Source organism: Mytilus galloprovincialis, chromosome 7 (genome assembly GCF_965363235.1).
Source record: "Mytilus galloprovincialis chromosome 7, xbMytGall1.hap1.1, whole genome shotgun sequence".
Classification (NCBI taxonomy): domain Eukaryota; kingdom Metazoa; phylum Mollusca; class Bivalvia; order Mytilida; family Mytilidae; genus Mytilus; species Mytilus galloprovincialis.
In genome coordinates, this window is record NC_134844.1 from 82,218,626 (window position 1) to 82,239,667 (window position 21,042).

The 21,042-nt window shown below is 32.5% G+C and overlaps 1 protein-coding gene across 1 annotated transcript; it reads right to left on the bottom strand.

Annotated features, from left to right (window-relative positions):
- Window positions 1-2,124: 2,124 nt before the first annotated feature.
- On the bottom strand, window positions 2,125-20,008 carry LOC143082005 (uncharacterized). Its single transcript, XM_076257601.1, has 6 exons — window positions 19,915-20,008; window positions 17,210-17,258; window positions 16,554-16,766; window positions 14,560-14,701; window positions 13,179-13,345; window positions 2,125-2,497 (listed from the first exon to the last, which is right to left on the bottom strand). Exons 2-6 carry the CDS (start codon window positions 17,241-17,243, stop codon window positions 2,250-2,252), a joined length of 804 nt encoding a protein of 267 aa, XP_076113716.1. The 5' UTR covers window positions 17,244-17,258; window positions 19,915-20,008; the 3' UTR covers window positions 2,125-2,249.
- Window positions 20,009-21,042: the final 1,034 nt, after the last annotated feature.

Here is a 21,042-nt window from a genome sequence, read left to right on the forward strand (position 1 = left end):
ATGTACATCAGTACAGAACAGTCAACTTATTTTAAATTTCATCATCAAAAACATAATTGTAAATACAAAAATATGTATGAATCAATCTCAGACACGTGTCAACAAAAGTTGAGATAAATTAGTTATTAATCTTTTCAGATTTGCAGAAAAATCTAAAACTTTTTTTTCAGCTATAAGCATGATAAGTGAACTTACAAAAATAACCCGAACCCCAAGGAAAAATTAAGACGGGAAGTCCTTTAGCAAATGGCAAAATAAAAAAAAAAAATAAGTACGTCAAACTAGGTACAGACATTTTCTTATGCAGAAACTGATGGATTGGACCGTTTTTGTAAATTTAGCAAAACCTATAACTTGTAGGGCAGTAGTATAGAATTTCATTATATTGACAACAATGTGCGAGGAAAACAAACACAGGTTTAAAATGTGAAAAATTGGGATACAACAGTCAGCAGTGTTTTTTTAATGTTAATCAACATAATAACATATCGACACTCGACAGGCAAAGTACACGAGAATATAAAAAGAATATGTGATATGGTCGCCAATGAATCAACTCTCCAAAAGTGATCAAATGACACTGAAATTAACAACTATAGGTCACTGTAACAATTAGCTATTCATGTTTTAATACATTATTAATCATGTATACGAAGAACTTTTTGAAATAAGCTTGAGTAGGTAAGCTCAAACCCGAATAATAGACAAGAATGCATATTACCCGAAACAGTTGCACAACTTATTTACCAAAAAGTGCCTAGCCAATAGCTAAAGTAATCTAAAGGTGAACTTTGTCTGAGGAACCTTACTTTCTTTATAATTTCAAAATTTATAAATGATTAATTTATTTTAACATTGTAAAATTGCACTATGTTACAAGATGTAAAGTATCAATAAGATGAATAATAACTATTTATTTCCTGTCATGATTTCCTTGATAGAGAGTTTCTGCTCACAAGGAACCTATTTAACCAATAGTTCCTAATGGTAAAGTTTACATCACCCTTCGTAAATTTTACTGACGCATTCACGAGTTGGTTGACCGTTATGGAGTATACCGTCACGAATACGACTTATTACCGAGTATGCACTATCACGAGCTACACGACGGGTGCCACATGTAGGGCAGGATCTACTAAACCTACCGGAGATCACCCCCCAGTTTTTGATAGGGTTCGTATTGCTTAGTCTTTTGTTTTATATGCTGTGTTCTATTGTGTGTCTGTTAGTTATTTCTTTTTTGTCATGGTGTTGTCAGTTTATTTTCGACTTTTGAGTTTTAATGTTCTTCGTGTATCTTTCGTCTCTCTTTTATATTTACCTGTTAAATGATTTGTGAAATTAAATGTCATTAAACCGACAACTGAAATTATGGTAAAATATATAAGCAGTATAATTTACTCTGGCCTTTGTAAGTCTTGTATGATTTTTTATTTTAGTTTCTTGTGTATAATTCGGAGTTTAGTATGACGTCCATTATCACTGTACTAGGATATGTATTTTTAAGGGGCCAGCTGGGGGACGCCTACGGGTGCGGGAGTTTCTCGCTACATTGAAGACCCATTGGTGGCCTTCGGCTGTTGTCTGCTCTATGGTCAGGTTATTGTCGCTTTGACACATTCCCTATTTCCTTTCTCAGTTTAGTAGTAGGTTAGACAAACATGTGTATTGGCACAGAGATAACGATATTAAAATACTGAGCAACACGAACCCCAAATTGCATAAAATAAAATGATAATAGGTCACTATACGTTCTTCCAAAATGGGCAAAACATATACCGTATAAAGATCTATAGCAATAACATCACTTAAAAGCTCAGAGAAAACAAATATATCAAACGGTTTGATGACAACAAACCGTGAAGGAACAGAGTTAACCGTATAGTTTTGGAAATATCATAGAGAACGGGGAATGTGTGAAAGATACAGCAATCAGACCAAAGAGCAAACAGCTAAAGCTCACAAAGGGGGCTTCAACGCAGCGTTACATTGTTTTTTTATTTTTTCCCCTCCCTTTCGTCAATGGTTTTTTAATGAACAGAATATCAACTTTCATTCTGCTTTCCTCAATTATAAACGGTCTCCCTAAGAATGGTTTCAAGTAATATATTCAACAAATAACAATAGAATAAAACATATCTTTATTATCATATTATCTCCTTCGTGAATAGTTTAATATAAAGCTGATACAACGGTTCACTCTTTGTCATATTTTTTCCACTCTGCGTTTTGTTTCTCGTCTTTGAAAATTATACTCCAAGGTAATAGTTAATGCCTCCTCCAGATTGAAACATGCAGTTCATATTTCCTCTATAAACCTCTTGTACAGGCTGGTCAATTGTATTGTAGGTTACAATGAAATTAGTATATGCTCCAAATTCTTTTGTGGTATAACTAGTTAAGATAATGTATTCAAAGTTTGTCATGCCACCTTTTATTGTAGCTTTCTTGCTTGTCTTTATTACTGTTACATTGTTGACCTTTGTAATATCAAAATCTGTAAAATACATATAATACGAAATATAATCATCACAACTCAGAGTTATATGTACATGTGCAGTGCAACGCAGTTCCCAAATTATATATGTTTTATTAGATTAAAGGTATAAATGATTGATTGATTGTTGGTATTTAAACGTCATCATATGAGCAAACATTTTATGCATGTATAGGACGAATGCAAATTAACAATAAATTCCATAGGTGGGACGGGCATCTGTGGCCGAATGGTCTAAGTAGTTACTACTGTAATCACTACCCAGTCAACACTTAAGTTGTGAGTTCGAACCCCATTCGTGGAAGCACTCGCCTTACGTCTTAATTCACTAGGGTTATCAGTTTTCAGTAGGAGGATTTGAGACTGCCACTGAGCAATTATAATATTTTACAGAGACAGAAATCCTGTCTTTCAACAGGCCACGTACGAACCCCTCAAAGACTTGTAACAAGGGTCCTTAAAATGCAAAGAGCTATCAATCTCTTTACAAGAGGCTTTAACGTCCTCACTATCATGACGTGGCTGTGTACTTGTACACTCTGAACAACCAAACGGACGACCCACAATGAAAAGGTAGATACTGCAATAGATACCGTTCGGAATAAAGGTAGGAGGATTTGAGACTGCCACTGGGAAATTGTAATATTTTATAGAGACAGAAATCCTGTCTTTCAACATGCCACGTACGGATCCGTCAAAGAGTTGTAACAAGGGTCCTTAAAGTGCAAAGAGCGAAGCAATATCTCTACAAGAGACTTTAACGTCTTCACTCTCATGACGTGGCTGTGTACTTGTACATCCTGTACAGCCAAACAGACGACCCACTATGGAAAGGGTTATCTACCTGTCGGGAGAAAGCCATATTTCTATATATAATCCCCAGTGTTCTTGGGGGTAGGTATTATAATGATAATGGTGACATGATCAAATGTTCAGCTTACGTTTCACTGTTGTTCAAATTGATTTGAATAATAAGAAATTTCGAATGACGGTAACACTAGCAAAAAAGATAACTAAAAGTAAACAACCAATTTTCCGCCTAAAACACGGCATATTTGACTCTCATCTTTTTTTGGGTTTCAATTAACTATTTTACAGACATATCATAAAACACAAAAATCGAGATATTGAACAAAAATAAAATTGAATGGAAATAGGAAATCAGTCAAAGAGACATCAACCCAACCAAAGAGCAGATAACAGCCAACAATGGGTCTTGAACGCAGCAGGAAAATCTCGAAAAAACATTTGTATTTATTGCTTTAATCGTAAATTTTATTTTTTCAGCACTTTTTGAAATTGACCCTAATGAATAAAAAGACAATTGGTCCTACCTCTTTTACATTTGTGGTGATTGGACTACAGCATCTATGTCTAGAAATAACATTTACTTAAAACGATGTTTACTGTGAGGCTAGTCAGAATAATGTGTGACAAAGTTAAAAAGGATAGGATATTGCGAGGTACTTAGTTAACAATGTCTAGAACACTGTTATAATCGTGCCAGAAAAATATGTAATGAGTAAACCATTAGTCCTACATCTGAATAAAAAAAGGACAAAATGATATCGATGCAACTGAACGGAAATAAAAATACTGATTTAAAATACAGCTAGCTTAATGTACTTCACTTTAGAAGTATAATGTTTTTCACAATCTAAAAACAGACATTGCATTTTTAATAGATTTCAAACATTTTTCTTCCTTGTCTTCAAATTTCAAAAACATGTTGGTTGCACCTGTGTAATATCTTCATTCATATATAATTCGGCTGGTCATGTTATAAAAAGAAACTTGAATATTATCAATAACATTTCCATGCAAAGTATGTTAATTATTTCTTGTTGACATACAACGAGTCTTAATCCATAAACTTGAACCACAACGTAACATACTAATGACTTCAGTCGAGGATTATGTCAGATGAAGGCAGAACGTGAAATAGGGGGCGTAAATACTTTCTGCAAGAACGTCGATAAAATTCAGAAATAAAACACGTATTGGTTCTCTAAATATATCTATATTTGAAGATCCTTAACGACTAACATGTTTGTTTGGCAGAACCTGTGATAGCTCTATTAAAATACGTTGTAGCCCCAACAACATATTTTGTTGTCGGTAAATCACATTACATAAACTGCTTTTAAAATAAGACAATTGGGTATTCACAATCCCTTTACATCGAACGTGTACGTTCCTGACACATACCAAATAGAAAGTTCTAAACCATTGTATATCTGTTCTCTTTTCTCTAGAATTTAACCAAAAGAAAGAGACGCTGGATATAAATAAACTATACTGGATGCCTTAATTACCAACACAATATCTTCTGAGTTACTGTGAAACTATCTATTCTAAGTGTCTGATGTGGATACTAAAAATTCAAAACAAAAATATATAAGAGAACATGAAATCTATTTCTCTTTTATCGTGCAATTATATAAAACATTTAAAATCTCTACCTGTACTAGCGCAATCAATTGGGAAGATGCCACTGCTGATGGAGATTTTCCACCTAGGTTATCACCTACCAAATACATATAGTCAGCACCTCTGTGTTGACATGAAGTGTCATTGTTTTGGTCATGATTATAAATAAATTGTTTACAAAACTTTGCTTTTTTCGAAATACTTAGTAATTTCACGGTACTTTTCTATCTCAAATTCATGTATTTGGTTTTGATGTTATATTTGCTATTCTCATCGGATTTTGTCTGATGCTTAGTCCGTTTCTGTGTGTGTTACAGTTTAATGTTGTGTCGTTGTTCTCCTCTTATATTTAATGCGTTTCCCTCAGTTTTAGTTTGTTACCCCGATTTTGTTTTTGTCCATGTATTTTCGAGTTTTGAACGGCGGTATAATACTGTTGCCTTTATCTACCCCAGGAACAGATTAACTTTGCTATATTTGGCAAACCTTTCCTAATGTTGTGTCCTTAATGCTTTTCAACTTCGTTTTCTGGTCATTTAACTTTTAATTAAGTCCCTTGTGGACAAACGCATGTTTGGCGTACAAAATTGTAATCCTGTTATCTTCTGATGATTTTATTTACCGGAGGGTTTGGCGCAAAAAACAGGTACTGATAATTCAATACCTGAACCAATCAACAATATGATGAGAAATTAAATATAAAGTTCTGAACTTAGATTAACAATGCGTTAATTAAATGTTTACATATACATAGAGTTTGTCATTCGAAAGAGTATAGTCACAGAAATAGTGAAGGCATTACATACAATGTTTAAGTGTAGCGTACGCTGTAGTCAGCTTCATGTTGTTCTCAAGTGGATGGTACTCCTACACCTTGTTACTTCTGATACTTGAGATAAAGGCAAAAGGCATTTAAGCCTCCGATTTAAATATTCCATTTCTATTTAGCAACATTTTAGCAGCGCCTGTATCTGAAGTAAATATCTTAAAGAGCTCACGTTTCCTATGATGATTTTCTTGATAGAGGGTTGATGCTTAAAATGAAGCGACTAAAACGTGACTTACAAGTGTTTAAGTTGAAGTTATCCGTGCAAAAGATGTGTGTACACCATCACGAGTTGGCTAACCGTTATGAAATATCTATGCCACATATGAAACATTTTGTTCTAATAATCGTTACTACGATCGCGACCACTTTTCCTAAATGCATGGTGACATCGCCGATTTAGATTCATATCACAGTATTTGTACTCAGCATGAGTAAGATATCATGCTGTCACTATATAATTATATATATAGCTAGAAGAGTCGTATATGTGCAACCTTCAACAGCACACGAGATCACACCTAGGGTTCATGTTACTTAGCATAAAGATTCTAAATGGTGTTTTCAATGGATTTATTTAAGTAAAAGCAACGTGATCCATCGTACTTAGTCCTACGCTGTACCTAAGAGCCCATATCGGTTATGCTTCATTATCGTAAAAGATTCTCCAAACTCTAAATAAGAGAAATGGTTTAGACACCCAACCATTCTGCAGTATAAATAATTCCTTGTCTTTGGAATTGAAATTCGATTGGGATTTTGTAAAATCCAAACAAAAATGTCAGACAGTAAACTTATAACGGTTTATGTATATGATTTAAATACCTTGATTATACCGGTACATTTTCTAATTGCATTTCTTATAACGTTCTTATAACGTGACTCTGTACTTAAAAAGATCCCGTCAGTATGATATTCTTTTTTATGTCATTATGATATATTTCTATTATGAATGATTACAATAAACGTTGAACAACAAACGTCAAAATCGGTCTATTTCTGAAATTTATTCTTACATACTTTTGATTTTTTAACCCTGTATGCTAACATTGCCTAGGTAAATTTTAAAATTGTTTGTATGCACATTGAACGACAAATATATTTGACGAATAAAATTTTCTGACGTCCGACACACAAATCACTGAATGTGTATGTAGATAGATGTTTTTGTGTTCTGTTAAATTGTTCCTTTTAAAATTGTTATACGATGATGACTGATGTACCCATATTTTGACTATTTTATTTATTGTGTCTGTTAAGTTAACGCATCAATGTAAATATAACGGAATTTGATAAGACTGTCATCAAAGTGAGAGGGTAAGCGCTATAAAACCAGTTTTAACCCACCATTTTCTACATTTGAAAATGCCTGTACCAAGTCAGGAATATGACAGTTCTTGTCCATTCGTTTTTAATGCGTTTTGTTATTTGATTTTGCCATGTGATTATGGACTTTCCGAATTAATTTTCCTCTAAGTTCAGTTTTTTTCCGACGTAGTCGGTATAGTTTCGGTTTGTGCCCTTTGAACTTAAGGACGCTTAACTATGGCAACAGAATACGCATGCTCGAAAATCCTTTCTGTGATTGGACAAGATGCTGTCATGGTGGGTAATTTGGTTGTGTTTGAAAAAAACGTCTCGTTAATTATATCGTGATGGAAAGCAAGTGAACAACTATATTTATTTGAACTAGATCTTATAAAGATTTATATTTTTGTTAAAATAATTGTTTCTCCAATAGCTCTTTACAACCATGACAGCTGTTTATTATATAATTTTTAATGTAAACTTTGTTGTACGAACGAACATGTCTTTTAGAACGCACCTACGCATGTGAGATTTCCGCGGGGTTTTGGTGAATGTAAACAGAAAGATACGAGGACCGAGAATACTGAACACAAATAGAGAAAACGTTAGTTTAATGTAAACATTAGTAAATGTATATTTGTTTCTTGTTATTTGCACTGGATTTTTTGACAAATAAATTTTTTAGGTATCATCACAATATTCTAATATATTATTCCCTTAATATAACCAGACTTAGTAAAGAATTTCTTGTAGTTACATTCAGATGCAGATTTAAGTCATTGTGCTTCTGAAGGTTATCGAAATAATAGTTTTAAACTTATACTCAAATTTAAATACGTCGGATATCTTTTTTAAAGATAGTTCTTGTTGTGATTTTACTTTTCATTATTTTCTTAAATTATAATTCTACCAACAAACAACAACTCCAGTTTGTTTGTTATTTAACTACGAGCTACTTGGGTAAAACTTAGATTATATTTCAAGTTTAACATTTGCAATCAATTCAAATTATAAAATTAGAACCAACACTAAACATGACAGCTATATTTATGCACTAAGAAAGATAACTCTACTACATTGCCAAGGTAAATAAATGTGAGTTTATACATCGTTCTAGTGGTGTAAGTTTAGGTATCAAAAACGGATACTACTGAATTGCTGCATTTCATTGGTATTTTAATATTTTTCAACTATTTGTTTATTTCTATGGATTAAATCTATTGATCGGGGTTCCGCGTTTCACAACTCTAATTTATGTTGTACAAATGTTTTATAGATGTTATCTCGGTTTATTATCTCAAAAAGAACAAAACACCATGGATAGGATAACTCTTTTTTTGTTTTTACCATAATAGTAATATCGTCGCCATAATTAAAGCATATATTGAATTTTGTCCTACTGACATTGGCATATTTAAATTTCCTGTTACAAAACTTTGAATTGTCGAAAACTAAGTGTTTGCTTATCCCAGGAATAGATTATATATCATAGCCGTATTTTGCACAACATTTTGGAATTTTGGGTCCTCAATACTCTTCAACTTTGTGCTTGTTTGGCTTTATAACTATTTTGATCTGAGCGTCACTGATGAGTCTTATGTAGACGAAACGCGCGTCTGGCGTATTAATTTATAATCAAGGTACCTTTGATAACTATTTACACCACTGGACCGTCGATGCGACTGCTGGTGGACGTTTCGTCCCCGATGGTTTCCATGGTATCACCAGCCCAGTAGTCAGTACTTCGGTGTTGACATGAATATCAATTATATGGTAATTTTTATAAATTTTCTGATACAAATTTTGAATTTTGTAAAAACTAAGGATGTTATTTTCCAAGGAATGGATTACCTTAGCCGTATTTGGCACAACTTTTTAGAATTTTGGGTCTTCAATGCTCTCCAACTTTGTATTTGATTGGCTTTATAACTATTTTGATTTGAGCGTCACTGATGAGTCTTATGTAGACGAAACGCGCGTCTGGCGTATTAAATTATAATCTTGGTACCTTTAATAACTATTTGAATATCTGACAGTTTCAATGCCACTACATGTACTGATACTGAGATACAATCCAAATGAAACTTATCAGATTGGCATTATACTCCTAAATAAACTTTGCTTATTATATAGTTCTTCCACCTAGATTCACAGTAACACAAAAGTGAGGTATAATAAAAATTAATACTAGAATAATAACGATTATAAAATTGTTGTTCCTATCAATAATGCCTCCAAGAATCTGTAGAGAAATGATTACCTGACTTCGTCAAAGATACCACACCTGTCATTTTATATACCTTCACCTACATAAGAAAAATAGGAACCTAGATTCTCACCTAAAAACCCGAATATTTTTTACATTTTACCCTATAGGAGTAACCTACCGTTTGCTGTTACGATACTAATGCTGGACTTGTTAATCGACAGCATATATTTATTGATTTCGGTGGGTTGGTATGTTAACTATTCCAATTGGTAAAAATTGTGCACCCTACTGACCAACAAAATTTTTGTTCTCATATATAGCAGAGTTCATAAAGTGTCATCTAAAAAACAAAAGAGGAAATATCTTGCCATATTTTGTAAATTCACTTTCATATACTAGTATACTAATGTAGTAAATAGTTATCAAAGGTACCAGGATTATAATAGTAAAGTCACTCAATACCACTTATTTAAGTGTGAGATTATCTTTTATATACCCAGGCGAACTTAAAATAAAGTATTTTGTTGGAACACAAAAGGTCTGCCGAATTACAGGCTCCTGACTTGGGACAGACAAAAACATACGGAATATGGCGGGGTCAAACATGTAAGGTAGATCCCAACACCACCCCTAATCTGGTACAGTGGTGTAACAGTACATCATAAGAACAACCAAAAAAAAGTTGAAAAAGGCTTAACTCAACAGATTGATACATATAGAACTAAATTTAACAAAAACACAGAGTGGACGTGACCGGTTGCTTGTACATCCAAACAACAGAAAGACGCTAAGTACAGATATGAGTGTACTCGCAGTTACTGACAGCTAGCTTGAAGCCAATAATGAATAATTTTTGAAAATCAAACATCTAAGACAAAACTATTAATCAGTACACATTTGATTCATTCAATTAATTTAGTGTAAAGACGTCATAAACAGTCAGAGAAAAAAACATGACCTTACACAATGCCAAAATGCAAGATATCGGAGTCGGAATATTGTAGATACAAGAAATTGCATTTGTATATAACATTAATATTAAGTTTGCTTTTAATTTACTAATAACAAAATCAGTATAAATACCAATAAAAACTATACTCAAAGATCTTATTACAGTATTGAATAAATTGGTAACCTTTTGAAATAAGTTTATTTGGATCGATAAAATAACCAGGACCGTTTCTAAATTTCCGGGCACGGTCAACAACAACTCCGTTAAAATAAGGATGTGTCAACCCGTTTGATATAAGTCTACTTCAAGGTACAATTAAACCAAATCTTTATGTGGTAACGAAACCCTAGACTGTTATTAACAAATAATACATATGATTGCGTTCATTTTAATCAAAAACTTCACAACAGTCACGGCGATAGCGAACGAGTTGTGAAACAAACAAAAAATAAGATAGTTACAAAGGAACATCGTCATCGAAAAAAGGAATATTTACAGTAGGGAATGAAAAGTCGTCCCTTTTGTTGAAAATTTTAATGTGGGGTTTTCTGTGTGAAATTGAAATATCTAAATCTAGGAACGGACAGTTATTTAGTTCACATTATATGGAGTTTTTAAACAAGGGTTGACTCTGATTTTTACATTATGATTGACTTAATTGCTAGTGATGCATGCATATCAATTTACGGTTGCCCTTCTACTCACCCGATCAGGGTCCTTTTAAAGTTGAAACTATACCTTCATTTGTTTTAACGATTTTTTTCGTAATGGATAACTAGGACTTTAAGCAAATGTCAGGTTTCAAATGTCACACTATGTTATTCATAAACAACCTGAAGATCAAGTTCAGTTGTAGAATCAATTTCATAACAGCGTGGACAACCGCAATACTTATGTCTTGTAATACGACTGAATAGTTTACCTTTAACTTGTTTGTCATCGGCTATCGATAACACTGATTATACGCTCACTCAGTCTGTCAGAGGCCTTCCAATGGGGATTTAAATAGGATAAAAGAGTAAAGTGCATGCAGATGCACGAGAAGAATAAAAGCAAGTTTAGGTGTTCAAGATTTAAATCAACACACACGGTTTAGTCCTCCACTAGTTGTTCATATCATTTGATTTATGCGTTTAGAACGTCTGGCGACCCCACAGTTTAAATGTCCATAGCACGTACGATATGAAAAATAAGCGTTGCAGAAGAACGGTTACCTTATCTGACACAGTCAATTGATAACCTGGGCGCGCCAAGAAATAATCTTGTTCACGCTGTTATGAAACTGGTTCTATTTAAGAATTCATAGTTACGGAGAAACTGATTAAAGAACGAAGTTTTAATGTCGTTACTGAAACGGAAATGTAGTTCAAAGACAACTGAAATTATTCCATTGATAAGAACAGTTCATGCTCTAATTTATATTTAAAGTTTTTTAATGACTTAATGAAGTTCTTCAACCGAGACTATTTCCAATATGTTATATAGGTTAGACAATACTTGGTCATGTTTTATGAAGATTTAAGCCCAAGGCGAAGCCGAGAGCTTATATCTTCATAAAACATGACCAAGTATTGTCTGACCAATTAAATCTTCATAAAACATGACCAAGTATTGTCTAACCAATTTAGAACATATTCACACTTTCGAGTGACCTTACAAAATTATCCTTTCCCATTGTAATATTCAAACCTAAATAAGAGTTCACTATAATTAACTAAATGTAAAACATAGGTTATCATCATTTCAATGGATGGAATGACAAAGCTCGGACATAGTTTGTGAGGACTGAATGAATAACTTGTTTTTCTTCTGCTTCAGGTAAAATTTATTACTTATATATTTTGAGATTTTTTTATTTTAAAAAGCAACACAATGTTATGTAAATCCCCTTTTTTGAAATTTGACTTTTTTCTATAAATATAAACTCTCTGTTTAAATATTTAAATTCAAACCATTCAACATTAAATGCTCACTTTTTATTGATAAATTTACATGTATTGTGTTTCTCCGAAAAAAATATTTGCCTTATATATCAGCAGTCTGGCATTGTTTTCTTGAAAGAAAAATAATCCCTCAAATGTCAGGTATATTAATAAAATAAGTATTGTTTTACCTACTTCCATACCCAAATTGTGTTTGTTTATTCTATATATGTGTACCGTTAGAAAATGTATGAAAATTTGCAAAATTCAAAATGTTTTGTTTTCATCTTTGCTCTTTCATCTTTAATCTTTATTCCTTTTTCCAGTTGAAATTGCCTCAGGGGATTGAACACTTCGTTAGTGCAGTTATTAAGATTTCACTTTCATAATTAACTGACAATGAAAAGTCATTCATGTATAGTATTTCATAGTTCATGGAAAACCATGTACTATGAAAATTAGAGGGGGGAACTGACTTTTCATTGGACGAAAAGGGGTGATCAGTTCTAATAGCTAAATAGTTATCAAAGATACCAGGCTTATAATTAGATACGACAGACGCACTTTTGGTCTACATAAGACTCACCAGTGACACTCAGATCAAAATAGTTAGAAAGCCAAAGAAGTATAAAGTTAAAGAGCATTGAGGAACAAAAATTCTAAAAAGTTGTGTCAAATACGACTTCGGTAATCTATGTCTGGAATAAGATATCATTGAAAATAGAAATGCTCTCCGATCCACGACAATTGGTACCAACGAAAATAAATGATTACACAGTATACAGTAATTCCAGTATGGTGGATTCAATATATATGTAAAATTGCGGTTATTTAAGATTTCATAATTTTCTTTTTTTTGCCACATAATTTGATAGGAATTTAAGAAACGCTCTTTTAGTTCGGCAGGATGGAAAGGGACATGAAATAACGTACCCTAGTATTGTCTTACCATAAGTTATCTTAACAGCTTCTTTAAGTGTTAGTTTTAAATATATGTCCTCCTTGTAAATGATAAATCATTTTTAAACAAGTACCTGTTATTTCCGCTCCTAAAGCTTCCCATTTCAAATCTCCCTGACAGTCAATGAAAGATGTGCTATATCGCACATGACCTCCCGTCTCCAGCGCAGTTTTAATATCTTCCAAATACACAACTTTGATAGGTTTAATATCAGTTGCATAAAACTTCAGTTTGGCTTCCCTACAAAAATAGATGGGGAAACTACCAAAGATAGATTCAAACTCATAAGAAACGAGAAAACCCTCAACACGAACACAATCAAATCTCAGGTACTCATGTTCGTGTGAACTCGTCTGTAAGTCTTATTCGAGAAATAGGACAGTATGGTTGTTACGACAAATAGAGCATAGCCGTCGTCATCTGTGAAATACATATTCAATAATCATGATAATGGTCAACAAACTCGTGATGGCGCACGTTATACTTTATAGCTTCATGTCAAACCCTCAATCAAGGAAACTATTCCAGAAAAAGCAAGATCTGGCATAATGTATGAACAGGAATATATTTATACTACATATGCATAAGCTGCTTGTATGTTGCTACATAGAAATAAAATTTCATTATAAGGAAGCTGAAATCATCTCGTTTATTGTGCAGTTTTGTTCTCGGCCAACCATCATTATAAAAGTAAAAAAATGTGGTATGATTGCCCCAAAAAATAGCTCTCCACCAGGGACCTAATAACTAAAGGTTACTGTAAGGCACCATACAGCAAAATTCAATTGTATAGTAAGCTTTTCAAGGCCCCGAAATGACATATGTAAAACAACTCAAATAAGAAAGCTAACGGCTTGGTGTATGTACAAAATAATAAATTAAAACCAAATATGATATACAACATAAAATGACAAACACTGAACTGCAGGTTCCTGATGTAAGGCAGGCACTTACATAATTTGGCGAAGTTTTAAATAATTGCTGGTGCCAAACAGTCCCTCTAACCTGTCCCTGTGTTGGAACTATAAAAATCAGTTGAAAAGGGTTTTACTCACCAGATAGATGAGGAACGCAAAGTTATATAATAATGTTCGATTTTTTTTATTATCCTACAAAGCAAACTTGCAGAGGACAAAACTTGAAAACTAGCGCTGTTGTTAAGGACTTTCTTTGCATCAATGGATTGTTCGTAAATTTTTCAATCGCATTCCGATTGCTTTTTAATTCTATGGACCAACGAATTAGAAAATATTGATAAAGTTAATATATCTGCTGATTTTTGTGGTTTCCCATATATACATCTTTTGTATTATTCGTGTAGCATGCTGTTAATTTCAACAGCTTGTATCTGAAAAACGAAAACGATTATCCTTTTTTGTGTATTTTCTGAGGTATTTTTACAAACAGAATCCTGATGTCAAATTAAGAATTTGTAAAGAAAAAGTTATACCTACTTCTTTCCTATATCATTTCCAAAAAAGCAAGTGAAGTTCCAGGATTCTAAAACATGACCAAAGCTTCTATCTGTGACTGAAATATTCCAGTGAGCTATATCGTTTCTATCAATCACAGCTTGTCGTAGAATTATTTCTCGTCCTAGAAAACACATAGAAACTGAGGGAAATACATGAACTACAAGAGGAGTGAAACTCGACAGAGTAAAGCATACTGTTTTATTTTTGTTTTTATTCGTGGCTTTTTTATTAGTTGTAAATGTTGAACAAATCATTAAACATACAGAATACTATAAATTAGTTGAATATGTGAATATGAAAGAGAACAAGATTAATGGTGTTAAAAGTTAAAGATAAATGAATTATTGGTGTGTTTTATTAGAACCTAACAGACAGGAAATACTCCGATATAATATTTTATTTGCGTTTTAAATACAACAGTTATTACTGCAAATACTATCAATGGCAATTTTAAAATCATGCATTCAAAAACAAGCGAAAATCTATACTATTAAACGAGAAGACCTCATTTTTGGTGTCGCTTCTCTTCTTTCCACAATAAATTAATCAACACGACTCTGTGTCCTATATGTACAGTGCATAGTCGCATTTGTCATCCATTCATATGATTATTCAGATTGAGTTCTTTTGGGAGAAAAACAAGAAAAAAGGCATCCGGATATTGTCCCGTCATTGGACGAAATTTTAAGTCAGATTATACTTCCGGTTTGCGTTTTTCTGTAAATAGTACGAATAAAGTGTATTTTAATTCTGTTCAGAGTTTATTAAATGGAGAGGGTCTGTATACTATGTCAATTGACCACCATGGATCGATTACTAAACTAAGAATTGAAAGTAAATACACTTTATTTATATAGTAATATACAGATAAGCGCTAAAATTATTCATGTGAACTTTTGATACCTTTTCTGAAATTCTCCATTCATTAAATATTTTACAAAATTCATTGATAACAAAAAAAAAAGATGTGGTATGATTGCCATGTTGAGACAACTCTCCACAAGAGACCAAAATGACACAGAAATTTACGACTATAGGTCACTGTACGGCCTTCAACAACGAGCAATTAAAGCCCATACCGCATACTCAGCTTTAAAAGGCGCCGAAATGACGATCTAAAAAAATTTAAACGAGAAAACTAGCGGCCTTATTTATGTACAAAAAAAGCAACGAAAAACAAATATGTAACACACAAACAAACGACAACCACTGAACTACAGGCTCCTTACTTAAATGTTCATAACATACTAAATGTATGTTCATATTGAAATTGATAGAAAACCAAAAATTGGGAATTTTGGAAATGAAGGAGGAGGTATAAAACTTCTAACAACACTTTACATACTTTTAACTCCGCTCTGAATGCCCGCGATTTCGCGGGTGTGTTCTAGTATTTATATAAGTCTAAATCCCATGGTTGTTGCATCAAAATATATTAATAAGAATGCTTCATTTTATTATAGTTCCTTGGGGTTGTAAAAGCGATGCTATTGCGCTTCCGCCATTTATAGAAAATGTGCTTTGATCAACATATTTACACCCCAATAAAATTACAAAAATAAGAATTCTATAAGATTAACATCTGTATAAAAAAGTCTCCAATTTTTTAATAAACAAGCAAAAAATGCTCTAGAGTTGAGTGTTGAAGCGATATTACAAACCCCCATATAAGATTTAAAATTAATATTGTAATCAAGTAGGAGTACAAGCACGTCAAAGATGTCTATTTTCTAAAGTCAGTCCAACCGGTTTTTGCTATGTTCCTGTTACTCAGTGGTCAGTTTTCGTTGTAGTGTTTTATGAACCAATATTTGTCTTATCGTCTTTCAGATTTTTTGCGTGTGGGTGTTTGATTTTTTTCTTCAACTGTTGTTTTCAATAATCCCTTCGGTTTCTCAGTTCTAGCTTTTTCTTATTATGTACAAAATGACGATAAGTAACTTAACCGTTTAAATGCTTTCCTCCACTAATACCTTGTGAAATGTGTTTCTTAGAGGTGAACTGGGTAGCCCATATACCATTATAGCTAAACTGGAAGTAGAAATCAACGCTATCTCCAAACGGAACATGAAATTGCTGTTGAATCAATGACGTGTTACAATCTGGTGACGTCATGTAGTAAGAAACACGATAACCAGCCTGTAGATGTTTCATAACATCCTCATAACCATAATTCTTTCTGTAAACTAAACAATACTGACAATAAAATATCTAATTTAAATAGTTTTCAATTAATTATAACAAATTACGTGTAAAAAAAATCTCATTTGGTTTTGTCAACAAATATTTTTTTTATTGATTTTTTTTTTTTATCGAATTTGCAAATGAAACAATTAAAACGAGTATTTATTTACTTTATGCAAATTCAAAAAGGGCTCTTAATTCGAATGGGCATTAAAGTCGTATCGCATATTTTCAGAAGGTAATTTACAGAAGATTATTGTTTATTTACGTTTCAGATAACTTCATCTTGTATAAACAAATCTTCAGAAGAGATTCTATTGTGTAATGGAAGAAAAAATAAAAATACTGCAGTTCTTTTAAATTTTCGGTTGCTGATTTGTTAGGCTAATTCTGGGTCGTAAAACATATAAATAAAGAAAAACGCCTTTCATGTTGGAATACTTACGCTGTCTGTTGATGAATTTGTTGTTGAAATCCATTAGAAACAGTGAGAGCTAAAAAGAACCATTTTGTTTTAGTTAGAAACAATCTCTTTTAGATTAACTTTCAAATCGAAATTATGAAATTTATAAACATCCAGAATATAAAAGAAGTTCTTTCTATACAACAATTGAAAAAAACCGTAACTCGGAAATATGAAATCTTAATTTTTAAAAATCGATAGGGTATGAGGTACGCATATACCAAATATAGAAAAAATATAGAAGAAATTTAAATTAATATTAAAAAAATAAAAATACCTGTACAAAACATCTTCACTTTTTTCAAGTATTCATTGAAACATGAAAAGTTACCGACAATACGAGGGTTCAGTTTACAGCCTGATAAGGGTGTTAGTAACCCCATCATCAAATCATGTAAATAAAGCCAAGGACAAAGAACACATGACAAACAGAAATATCATTATTTGAGGCATCTATATACAAAGTATGAAGCAGCAATGTCTTCTAGCTTCTTCAATATTAAACTTTTAAGTAAAAAATAACGCTGCCATCGCCGCCGCCGAACACTATCCATATATCTCATTGAGACAAAAATGTTATTGACTCAATGTTACTAAAAATAGTAACATCGAGCTAATACCATTTTTAAACTTTTTTATATGTACTATATAAATTTAGGACTCTGCCAATACGTTGGTCAACAGTCCATAATTGATAAGTGTCAACAATTCACAAAATGTATAAAATCAAAATGGTAGTCTAAACATTTGCGTGTCAATATTTCAACCAAATTTTGACAAAACTCAATAATAACCTAATGTTTACATCATTTAACATGCATATTTTCGTGTATGTATATTGTGTATAACATTTATATTTTGATCTATGATATTGTGAACAACGATACTTCAGTTAGCCAAATGTTACCAGGCGCGTAGCTACATTTACGTCAAAACGCCCGGGCGTACACTTGAATTTTGATTTAAAAAAAACAAATCTGAATAAAATCAAAAGAACTTGTTAAATGCACATCAGCCGCGCGCGTGCACTTCTTTCTCCAAAGGCTTGTAATACTGTATGCGAATAAAAGGGACGAAATATACATTTTTTATCCAAATGATATCGTATCATATATATATTTGTTCAAATTCTGTAATACTAAAAGTATGAAATTACTGTGAGTTCGGAGTACTTTTCTTTTGTTCAAAGAAATGCATTATATGGGTTGCGTTCAATATCGTAGCAGCTACATAAATCTGCGTAGGGCTACGTGGATTTTTAAATCTTGACAGCAGCAAGGTTAGCTACACGTTCAGTAGTCAAAAATGTATGTAGCCCTTATACATGTATGTTACTGCTACAAAATTGAACGCAACCCCGATGAGATTCGATAATTTATGTGGTTTGAACTTTTGTCCAGCCTTTGATTTATGTCACGAAAAGGGAAATTGGCGACCCTAAATTTTCGTCGGCGGCGTCAGTTTAGTTTCAGTATGTGGTTAAAGTTTTTTAAATATAAATAACATTGTAAAATCTTTGTGAAACTTTACGGAAGTTGCACAGAAACTGTTTATGATCAAAAGATTATCCAGAGCTTAATAATAGAATTAATGTTTAATTTTCCCGTATTTTATTGAGAAAAGAATTTTTTTGGCAGGTAAAAAGTAGTTACATTTTGGGGTTAATGTTTATTATACATCAATTACTGCGTCAACTTTGGAAGAAGCTTTATTATGATTAATATTTAAAGCCAAAATTTTGAAAATTATTGTACATTTTTCAGTACCAAACTGACAGACTTATCTTTACGCAATTAACAAACGTCTCGGATTTTGTTAAGGGAGCTACGGTTGATTTTTAGGGGAAAAGGGGGGGGTGCTAGGATGAAAAATGTTGTCCTGTATTTTTTTTTAGTCGTAATCTCTGTCCTGTCTTTGTATTTTTCACTTTTTTTCGGTCCTGCCTTTTTTATTAGTATACCGGTTTTTTTTTTTTTATTTTACATAAATTGACATGCTGTTTTCTTTTTTTCTTTTTTTGCCTAGTTGATCATCCTACCTTTTTGTTTACTCAAAACCCCTGTCCTGTCTATAATTTAAATGGTAGCTTCCTTAACTTTGAAACCTGCATAGATGGTAATGACACTTGTACAGAGGTCAATATTCCAGATTAAGAAAAAATATCTTAAATAATGATCGATCTTTTTAACTGCTGTAAAGGACCGATAAATGGATTCACTTTTTGCTCCAAGAAATCCCAGGCGAGAACCAGGGTTCTACAGAACTCTTAGAATGCGAATCATAGTTAATATTGCACCAGAAAATTTCTGAAAATTAATTATTTCAAGTTCATTAACGATTTTTTGGTTGTTGATAGAATGCTTGGCTCAACAGCTCCTTTTACTCATATTTGAAAGTAAATGGTTTGGACGATTTCTCTAAAACCAATGACCGTTAGATTCTAAATTAACACGATGAATAGATTATACGTAAAAAAATCATTTAGATTCTGAGCACAGTATAATAATATTGATGATTATTTAGTGACAGGAATGGTATCTCATTCTCGATACAATATTGCTTTCGTGGGCTTTGTCCCCTCACTTGGACCGAATACCGGCAGGTCCTTACTCCTCGCCGAAGTTCGGGCGTACACGTAAAAATGACCTAGCTACGCCACTGGTTACCCCAAACTCAATCACACATACCTGTTATGAAGAAAGCTCCTAAAATTATAACCATCATACAAGTTGACATGAACTTGAAATGTAAATATTATCAAGTATACACTACGTTATAAAAGCCCATTGAAAAAAAAATATCTTGTAATGATTAATGCTTATTATTGTACGTTATTGAGATCAAATGATATTTCACTGAGTTCTTTATTTTTATCGTATTTGATTTATAGATTGCTTTTGAGGAACACTTTAATATGGTCCAAAGGACATAGTTCATTGCAATAGACGCGTTATAACGTATTGACTGAGAGTATAAACTCCATCCACCTAAAGGAATGACAAAGAACAGTAGTTTATCGTAATGTTTTTATTCCACAATCAGTCTCATAATTAATGCTTTTTGACGATATAACCCTTATAACGGTAGAACGGTAGTCTCCAAAATACTGTTAACGTCACATAACAAAAAGAAACAACTCATACAGACACAAACTAAGAAAACAAAACAAAACAAACAGTTTAAATGAAAGTTGAAGATCTGAGCTTTCATATTTAATAACAGGGGACAATACATATCTACATACAGCATGGTTGAATAATTGCATTTGCAACAGAGAAACGTTTAGTAGACCTTGCTCTTCTTTTTTTCAAGCTGGAACAAATACTTTTTATGTTTTCCGATCGCGAACGTGCATGTCATATTATTTAGATAATGAATTTTCATTGGTATTTTTAAATGTAGTGTAATAACCTTGTCTATAATTATAATACATCAAGTGAATGTGTATTTGATAAGAATATTTATCTTAAACTATTATTATATGATAATGTGAGCACTATTTATACAATAGTGAATAGAAATACACTAAGACAAAATATTAGCAGCACAAATTAGTATCTGTTGATGCTACAAATTTAAAACATCAGAGTGTCTCATCTGAATAGGTTTAACAAAAGGAATATGTATTTTTTGTTATTTGATTATGATTGTTAAAAACGATATTTTAAAACAATTTTTGTGCAATTTTCCTGCCTGATTTGACAGAATGTAATGACTGTTATACAGAGGCTGCATAGTCGATTCCTCCCTTTGATCAAAGACCAGTCAAACAATCAGACCTAATTGTGAGGCATAGTAGGGACTTTCTGCTGTGG